Source organism: Olea europaea, unplaced genomic scaffold (assembly GCF_002742605.1).
Source record: "Olea europaea var. sylvestris unplaced genomic scaffold, O_europaea_v1 scaffold126, whole genome shotgun sequence".
Classification (NCBI taxonomy): Eukaryota; Viridiplantae; Streptophyta; class Magnoliopsida; order Lamiales; family Oleaceae; genus Olea; species Olea europaea.
The window spans coordinates 67,222-77,773 of NW_019230046.1; the positions used below are offsets into that span (position 1 = coordinate 67,222).

General features: G+C 35.7%; 1 protein-coding gene across 1 annotated transcript; it reads right to left on the bottom strand.

Annotated features, from left to right (window-relative positions):
* Positions 1-32: 32 nt before the first annotated feature.
* Positions 33-10,409, bottom strand: LOC111374588 (sister chromatid cohesion protein SCC2). Its single transcript, XM_022997284.1, has 16 exons — positions 10,384-10,409; positions 10,263-10,278; positions 7,300-7,407; positions 7,105-7,216; positions 6,033-6,126; positions 5,740-5,926; positions 5,207-5,635; positions 4,606-5,138; positions 4,328-4,538; positions 4,190-4,240; positions 3,881-4,039; positions 3,624-3,791; positions 2,633-2,932; positions 1,930-2,082; positions 1,491-1,660; positions 33-246 (listed from the first exon to the last, which is right to left on the bottom strand). The coding sequence occupies exons 1-16, from the start codon at positions 10,407-10,409 to the stop codon at positions 75-77; spliced, it is 2,889 nt and encodes a 962-aa protein (XP_022853052.1). The 3' UTR covers positions 33-74.
* Positions 10,410-10,552: the final 143 nt, after the last annotated feature.

Genomic DNA, 10,552 nt, shown 5'->3' on the forward strand with positions numbered 1-10,552 from the left:
TATTTTAAACCAGATAATTCATTACTGCAAGTGAAGATTAGTTTGTCTCTCTCTCTCGATCTCGACAGGTGTAATTAGCCAAACATTGAGAAGCTAACATTTAAGAGATCATAAAATTTCATTACGGAACTACCAACCTGCTTGTTATCGAACCCAAGAGCATCTAGACGTTTGTAGAATAACTGAATAAGATATTCAACAATACCAGCACCTTTTCCAGCTACTTTGCTCACTGAACACAAGCACCTGCATTGGGAGATGGAATGCTTAGGAAACATTAACAGAATTTTGTAATCACATTCAGAAAATCAAACTAGACACTAGCATCTTGAAGAAAGTACTAAAACAGTGGAATGGCTCTGTAACCGTACAAAAACTATTATATTAGAAGCTAGTATCAGAACTCAAAACCTAAAGATATCAACTTCCCCACTTATGAATATCAAAAACTTGGGTAAAGGATGAAAAATGGAAATATTAGCGGAAAAAGAATTGTATAACCAATGGATCTAAGAACTCTTCCCAGATTCAGCACAAGTGTTAGTTATCTTTCAAGAGAGGGAAATATAGAGGACAGAAATCTAAAATTCCCAGACCACCATCTACCATGTGCCCTTGCTACTGTAATACCTATTGACTCAAAAAGAAAGAGAAGGATTTAGAGTCTCATCAAAACTACTAGTAGTATTTATCTCAAAGCAAGCAAGATCATGAAGTTCGAATTTGTAAACAAGCATGCAGGCCCCAGTGGTAGCGGTAAAAAAAATTTAAAATGCCAACAGCAGCAGCATTCTAACCAAAACTCGTAGCAAATTTCTATATTGCAAATCACCAATATATCCACTAAAATCAGAAGTTTCTATCCATTTCCTCATGCAGAGGAAAAGAGAGCCACATAAAAAATACAAATAGCTGCAGTGAGGACACTTAGTTGCACAAGTTTCTCCATCTGTTCAACTTGACTTCACCTTTCATGGTGAAATTACTTATCCAAAAAGGGTGTATATATCATGTTTGATCAATAATAATGCTTTACCGTAAACCCTTACAATTATACTTTATAACTTCATACAATACAAGACCAAATATAAACGTTCTGTTATCACCTGGATACTCTTTCATACTTCACTCTATAGATATATGCCTGCTACAATAAATATTCTAAATCGCGAATACAAGTTAAAAAAGTAGAGCAACAAGACATTTTTACTTTTACAACTAATTGCTTGCCCTACCTTTCCAAAAAGAAGAAAAGAAATAATAGAATAAAATCTCTCCAGAAAAAGATGGAAAAAGAGATAGAAGGATCTACCAAAAATCAGTTTACTTGCCATATAACTTTCCATCATCATAAAAGAAATATATAACGGGACATGCAGTCAAAACTCAATGATTCTAAAGAGGACATATGACGAGTGAATCATTTTTATGAAATGCAGTGTTAAACAGTAGCAACAACAAATAAAAGTATCAAAGAGAAAGCAACATACTTGATGCAAGCATGGACAATTGTCAAAAAAGAATGCCTGACAATCATTTGCTTTAAATCTTGTTCAAGCTCTACAGCAACACTTTGAGGAAATTTCCGCATCAAGGGCAAGACAGAATCAATTATGAATATAATACTCTCCAGCAGCCGTGCAGATACTTGATTGTCCGACTGTAAGAAGGGAAAACCGTCTCAAGTCGTTGGCAATTTTATTCAAGCTTCCCCGAATATTTTCCAAAAAGAAAGTTCAACAAGAAGAACCAACCAAAAATATATTTGAAAAAAACAATTTATAACTGCAAAATGCATGACACGACTATACACAGATTAATCAACTTGAATGCATGTGTGGAACTAGGAAGAACTCCCTTCATGAAACGCTAAATTTAAAAGAAATAGAACTGCTATGCGAGTAAACTGTATGGTAAAATGTGAATGACCTGACTCTTCAGATATGGTTGTAGGGTGACCACAAACTGGGAAGGATCAGAAGCTGGTGCACATAGTGTAGGATCCACAAGACAAAAGGCATGCAAGAGCAGAACATAGGGAATCATGTGCCCTTCTCCTTCCTCGCTGCTCATTTCGGAAACCTGGAGGACCATAAGATAATATGAGAAAATAGAAGTAAAATGGTGTTTGTGTTGTCCGAATGATAGGGAAGTCCAAATATATATATAATTCTTAAAATTTTATTCAAAAAGGAGATTTGGCATCATTATTTTCATCTGTTAGGTTAGTAGGAAAAGAGTAATGCTCTGCCAAGTGAAGAACATTTTCCCACTGGAGTGGTGTAAGAGGACAGTGGTCCGATCACATCAGTGAAGCTTCTCTATGTAAATCTTTTACGTTCTCAAAACAACATGAATAGGAGGATACTTGACAGAATTGAGCACCCACTTTCAACGCATTGCAATTTTTTTTTAGTTCCTTGTCTTCTTTGTTTCAATTGATATATTAACTGAATAGATGTATTAAAAAAAGGTATGACCACCATTTTATTTTATTTTTTCAATTTTTTTTTTTTTTCAATGTGACTCAGATGCACCCCCTTGGTGGTCTTTCATAGGAAAATAATTAACACAATCAGATGCAAGGAACTTGAAGCAAAATATTAAGCATTATATTTAGCAAATTCAATACCTGCAATATTTTTTCCAACAAACATTTGCACATTAACTCGCAGCGATGGCGTACTGAAGCAAGCAACACAGGGTTGACCCCAACAGCTTTAGCAGATTGCGGGAAGAAATCAAGGGTTAAGATGCGTTTAATGACAGTCACAAGAGGTTGGTGACTGGACAGCCTTCGCAACATGTCAACAACCTGCTCTGTCTTTTTAGTAACTTCCAATGGGACACAACTACCATCTTTATAAAGATGGCTCTGCGAGCTAGAATGCTCCTCAAACCAAAACTCATAAAATGTCTTGCAAACAAGGTCCTACAAGCGGAGGAGGAGAATTACATCTAAAACTACCTCCAAATGGAACATAATGCATATAAAAATCGTTAAAAACATTCACATTGCACATTACAATCTAAAAGTGAAGGAGGACGACACCTAAAATTTTAGCATAGTACTCGCATCTGCATCACGGAAGAATAGCAAATAAATTTTTTGGTCTCATCCATAATCAAAATGTGTTCATATGACCACATTCCCATCTCTGAGCGACATTCATCAAATGCTTTCCTTGAGCACCACACCCCCATACCCCAAAATAAAAAAGAAAGAAAAAGGAGAGGAAAAAAACTACCAAATATGGGAAGAGAGAGAGAGAGAGAGAGAGAGATGCATGCTTGATTTCGACAACATATGATCGAAATACTAATCACAGAAATGCCATCTTGTTAAACTATCAGTGGATACCACATATCTTTATGGCATTACTATCAATATGATCTCTTTACTACATAGATCCAGTCAAGTATATACTAGATCCATGTCAAAATTACCAGCAGAAATTTTTTTTAAAAATCTTGGTAGCTAAATCTTTCTGTTTGATACTTTTTTATTATTAGACACCCTCCACCAGAAAAAGAAGTGGTGCTCCACGCATGACAGAAAGTAAAGCTCAGTACAGATATCGAAAAACCAAGAGCCTAAAGTACTGAATATTCAGCTGAATTACCTGTACGCTGGCTTCTTCATCATTGATGCGGGAAATTATCTCGACACAAGCAGTGGTAAATTCTGAAAAATCAGAACTAGAGGTACACATGTCCCTGATAATTTTGATAGCTCGTTTCCGAACACTTATTCCAGTGTCCTTTATTCTTTCTGCCACCTTCTCAAAATACTAAAAAATCCAAAGACGGACAAACAGATAAAACTTAAAAATAGTCCTACCATGACAGGTATACAAATGAGCACAGGCAACTGAAATACCTTTAGACCAACATCAGGATGTGAAGCAATATGACGACCAACAAGTTCAAGTGCGGCTTCTCTAACGGATATAGCAGAGTCACAAAATCTCCCTTCAACAGCTGTCTGTACAATCTTATCGCATAAAACCTCGGGATCTGCTTCAACAATGATACTAACCTGTTCTTGTTGCATATTAATCAATGAATGAGGTAAGTCTTCAATAGTAACAGACACCTCCACCTCACACACACAATAAATAGAAATAAAGGAAAGATAAAAAATAAAGAAAAGGCAGCTGTGTGGCTGACAAATGTGCTTCCCACATACCGCACGCAATGCCTTGGCACGAATCACTGGTGAGTTCTCCCTCAGACTTGCCTATAAACAATTAAGCAATAAGAATTAAATATTCGGTTTCCAAATATTCAGTTTCCAGTCTTAAGCAGGAATTGGTATTTCACTAACCAGGAGCATTTGAAGAATCTTGTCAAATCCTCGAGCAAAGGAACTATTTTGTCCCAACGCCAAAGTAATTTTTTTCACTGAATCCCTAGTCAGAAAGGATAAGCGTGAACAAGAGTCGTGTATAATTTCTTTAGACTTCAACCTTGCAAGGTAGTAGTAGAACTTCTGTTGAGAACCAGGGTCATCTTTGTACCATAGACAAAGATAAAACCTGCAAGACTGGATGTTACAGACGATAAAATAGTTTATTACTGAAACATGTTTATTTAATCACAGACCATCGGATAAAGAGGTGCAGATCACCGGTGGACCCTGCATCCTGCAAATAATTCAGAAGCATCTGTTGCATAATCTCCTGTTTCGTAATTGTATCTGCTGCACGAGAAGAATTTCCAGAATGATTTCGATTGCTTTTCTGGCCATCCTGGCCTTGATTCTCACCGTACGTTTTTAAGACGAGAAGTTGCTTCTCACAGATACAGATCTGACAATAGGAATTGCGAGAAGGAACTTCTTGCTCTCTTCCTCCTATACAATCAACATGAAAAGGTTTTTCACAACCTTCGCATACAAACAATGATTTTTCAATCCTTGTGTCCATACAAACAGAACAAGCATCGCCTGGATGGTCGGGATCGACACTGTCAACGCTTATAAACTCCGGTACAATCCAAAATTTTTCCTTCCTGTAAAGGACAGCATCATGTTTCAACCTTGCAGCAATTGTGCCGAGAAGGTCAATGGCCATTGTACGAGCAGCAGTATCCTTCGATTTGGGCCCAGCATTCTGCAGGAGCAAGACACAAAGAACCTGCAAAACACTAATTATTAACATAAAATTGATGTAGTCAATCCAAGCGTTAACTATAAAAAAGGTACCTCTAAAATAGGACCCGAAGCAGGATACTCAGGTAAGTTCAAGGTTGTCAGCAAGTCCATTACAATATTCTCCATCATTATCTTCAGCTCAGATGCATCCTGGGTTTTGGTGCCAGTATATCGCTGAAGTACTCGACTCCAGAAGAGACAGCAAGACTCAGTGACTGCTTCATGGCATTTTGTAGGGAATTCAGCATCAATTGAGATTTCTAGTGAAGAATTTCTCAATGCTCCCCTAAGAACTTCGGGAAGATTTGCACTGTAGTGGACCACTTGAATCAATAGAGCAGTGATTAACTGAATCTGCCTCTGTTCTTCATCGGGAAGATGATAAGCCCTTGGTACACGCTTCGAGAATGGTAACTTCAAAAGGACTTGAAGAGTTTCATCCATCACATAAGCTCGATGTTGAGTGTAAGTGTGGTATATCTGCATAACGAATCATAATCATGCCATGCAATTTAACACAGACGCCAGCTACATATCATTGAAAATAGAACAGTAAAATGAACGGCATGAGCAGATCGTATTACCCCACCAATTAAACCGATTGCCTTCAGCTGCAAAACCTGGATATTGTCAACCAGTAATGTCTGTAAACTAACTCTCAAAAGTTGAAGAATGCAACTATCTGATAAGCGCTCTATCGATAGCAAGTCCTTGAGAAAACTGAGAATTGTGCACAGCTTCTGAAGTACAACATTCGCGACAGAAGACATCCTAATGGGAAAACAAATATTACATAACAAGGAATGAAGAAAAAAAAAGGTCTTCAATAACTAAATTAGGTCATAATTACAGAGATAGGTAATAAATGAAATGATACCTGCTTGTTCTTGATTTCCTGACTTTTGCACCAATTGAAGTGCGTCTTTTCTTGCTTGCTGAACCAAGATCACCAAGTTCTTCATCTTCCCCATCTGATATTCAAAATGCAAATTAAGTAGAAGATTAGCAGATAGAAATTATTTGCCAATCTAAATCCGTGGCATATAGAAAGAAAGTATGAGATCGCTAAAAAATCATTTTTATACGAAAGCACAAACGATAGGTAGAGCTGCAAGGTAAGGCACTACAAAAATGAAGTCATTATGTAAACCCTCACCCCTTATACTTACCTTACTGAAATTGACATGTACCCACTTGATTTATAAAGATACAAATTTGGTAAGCAGATCTTTGTATAGACAAATAAGGCCTTTTTTCCCTTAAGAAAACCTATACATAAGGCCCACCCTTTTTAGTAAAGTTTCTCTAGAACCTCCAGAAACTCAAACTCCGATTGACTTCAACAGAGAATATAAATAGCAGTTTCTTCTAGTCTTACATAAGTATGAAAACAAAACCGAAGTAGAGGAAAGACTTGGCGCAAGATAGTGAAGAAAATTACCCATGCAACTTCTTAGCCTTTTAACTCCATCACTGAAGTATTCTAAGGCCCAAACTCTATAATAGCTACATGAACGTGGGTCTACCAGTCAGCAGAACATACTTATCTAATACCACATGATGTGGCTATAAAGCTAAGTTCCTGAGGGGGGAAATGGCCTTACTACTAGATGGACAACCTAACATTATAATTCAGGCAAAAATCCACACTGTAAAGAACCTCACTCCAATAGGAGAATACAACAGGAGCACAATGTATGCATGCAAGATAGGGAAAATAACTTATCAGGTTCCCCTCCAGAAAGGAACAACTACGGGAGGGAGGGGGGGTCGGGGCAAATGTAGTCTTGCTCTACATTCATGAGAAGGGGAGATGGAACAAACACAAGACAATAGAGAAGGACCGTGGCAATTGAGTGGTTACTCTTGACGGATATTAGAGCAATCTATATAATATGATATAGTGACTGAAGTAACAGTAAGTTAAATGAGAAAGCAGAATGACATGCCTTCAGGAGCCCCATCATTGTTTGGTTTATGCAAAGCACGATAAACTGGATCACATGTGAACATAACATCCATGATTTGATGCCTTGAGAACTCCAGAATTCTTTCAATATTCTGAAACAATTAGACCATAATTACTCACAAAGCTTAATAATTTCACATACTCGGAGAATTTTTTAGTACCAAGAACATCATACCTCTTCTTTATAAAGCATCTTAGGCATGCCATTATGAGCCATGATAGCCAAAGCTGCATGAATTGCTTCCAGAGCACAATAAATGCTTGAGATCACATCTGCATCTGGCTGGAATTCAAGCAAAATAATTATACATCTTGTAGATATAAAACGAAAAATTAATATAGATCAATGAATATGAAATAAGTCGATAAAGAAAAAATCTCCTTTCTAAAATTAGAAACCCATCAGTAAATGCGCAATACATCATTGCTAACAGCCAAAATGATGGCAACATTCTCTCAAACATATCATCTCATGCTTAATATACGTTCACGAAGGAAGTGAATTGTAAATACAAGTTAAGCACGTATACGAATACGTAATTCGAATACGATACGATATGATACGGCTACGTCAATATGACTTTTTTTTTTAAAAATTAAGATACACGGATACGTGTTATAAAATTTAAAATAATTTCACGAACATCAAAAAATTAAAACAGAAACATAATAATAAAAATAAAATACTAAAGCATTTTATCTTAATTCTTAATTTTCTAAACTTCATTTTCTTCAACATTTACTGAAAGATTAAATATTACTTTGTATTTCCAATAAAAAGTTTAGTTGTTAATTAATTTAAAACTATAATAGTGTATTTTCAATAAATATTATTAATAATCAAAAAATATATATTTGATATGTATCGGATACATATTGAAGATAATTCAAAAATGCGTATATGATATGTATCGAAAATTTTAAAAATATAAAATAATTAAAAAATGTATCCAGTAGGTATAGAAGGATATCGAAGCTTGAATACGTATCAAATATAGGTACGTAATGAGTTTATAAGTATCAAAGGGGCCTACTTGACGTCCAAGGCCAATGTGTCCCCTGTTTGTCCAAGGCCTATGTGGCCCTAGACAAGGGGCTTTCCCCATGTGCAAAACTACCGAGTGATATGGATAAAATAATCTCATGTCACATAGAAAAGAGGAAATAGGAAACGACGGAATGCTACAACTCCGTAGTTAAACTTGAAGCAAGAAAAAGAAAAGTGGATATGGACGAAATAATCACATGGCACATAGAAAAGAGGGAAATAGGAAAGGGCCGAAGGCCACAACTCTATGGTTAAACTTGAAACAAGAAAAGGAAAAGTCTTTACTAGCTTGTTACTTTGTCGAGCTATCAATAGAATATCTATAAATAATATAGAACGCATTTATTGTAATTTCAATATGATTAACTGAAAAAGAAAGATCATCAACAAATTTCGGAAACTAAATTGCTAGTGAGTTCAGCAACTCAATGCCAAAGGCTTGATTGCTTAACAAGTTTCTTTAAAAAACTGAAAAAATGGGTAGAAGCTCGTGCCAAGAAACGAATGGGGACAAGTTTATGGCCATGTTTGGTTCAACTAAGAAATTAGATTAAAATCCAAATCAAAGTCAGCAATAAAGTTTGAACGTATATTTCATGAAATTCACAACTTTTCAATCACACCTTCCAACAATTTTTATCAAAATCTACTAAACATCTTATTTTTATCTAAACCAAATAGAGGCAATATATTTACAAAAAATAGGAAAGGCTTAAATTATACTATGAGGCTTGAACTCAAGTATGAATACGTATTCAAGTGACAAATCTTTTATTTTCTGAAATGTAGGATACAAGAACATGAATAAAATGAGTAAAAATTTTGGACACAAATACATGAATACATCTTTTACTTCAATTTTTTTACTAACTTAAGATGACATTTTCAATAGGCCAAAATCAACTATTCATAAAGAAGGAAATGAGTATTAAATTAGAAGTTAAAACGACTGAAATAGAATATTGGAGTTTAGATTTCAATTGTAGGAAATTAATTACTCAATGTTATATAAATAGAAGATGAGGGGCTTGATTAAAATTTGAACTTAGTGGAGTACTAAGTAGCATTATTGGTATCTAATTTTATTTTATACAAGCAAAACCATAAATCACCGATATGGAGTATGAAAGAAGGGGGAAAAAAAAGAAGAGAAGGGAAAACCTAACGCCAATGACTTTCTCCACCATCTTGATGGCGGCACTAGGTTTACAGAGAGCAAAAATGAGAAAGAAGAAAAAGGAAAGAAAAAATAAAGAAGCAAAATAAAGAAGTAAAAAGACGCCGTGTTCGATTGAAACTTGGAGGATCCGGCATATATCTCATTTCCGTACCCGTGTCGTGTCGGCACAGATATTTCGGTCGTTTCGAAGAGTCTGAGCATCAAAGAAAATATATCACATCGAGGAAATATAGTGCATACATACGAAAAAGAAAATGGAAATGAAATGTCCAAGAAAAATAACAACTGGAAGACAATTTGAACACGACAACAAAAATAAATAAAAAATTGAAGAATTCTTAAGAGAGGCTTCAATCACTTTACATTAACACAACCTGCCCTCCAACCAATCACTTATCTAACAAAAGAGAGGCTTCAACCAAGGGAAGCTGTGACAGGTATGAAATATAGCGTGGTGGGGGGGGGGGGGGGGGGGGGGGAGCAATAGGCCATAGACATGATGTTTACGGTTAGAGTGCAAAATTGATTTACCACATGCTTAAAACATGTATGTATGTATGTATCAGTCAACTAGGAGGAATTCAAGCAACTTTAGCACGATATTGTGCTTGGAAATGGGTGTGCTAACATTTCCATAAATAGATGATATTTGATATTAAGGTATTGCCTCGGATCTCCAAATCAGCAAATAGGACACCTATGCATTAAGACAATTAAATGTTTATTCACTTGATTAAACTATGACAATTAGCATTTTTGACCACCAAAAGAGGGAATAATTGCATAGATATACACGGAATGGGCTTGGTAGATTACTAGATATCGACTTTAGCATGAAATTTGGAGATTATTCTTGAGAACTTCAATTTTTGTATCTCAGTTGCTTTATTTAATCAAAATTACATCTTACAGGACTAACTGCAATACTTTAGAACAACTTCACGTGTTCCTGTTCTTGTTCTCAGATTGTCATAATTGGTTCAATAGAGGATCCTACTGCTGTTGAGATTCTATAGCAACATAATCATTACCTAAGCTGCGGGATATCATCAAACATGTTTAGCAACAATCAAATTACTCTAAAAAAGAGTTTAAGAAAATGAAGGTAAATTCCAGCTGCCCAGAGTTTTATATAAAGTTAATGCCTCAATATTGCCAATAAGATGGTAGCAGAACATGTGAAGCTACACCACATCTTTA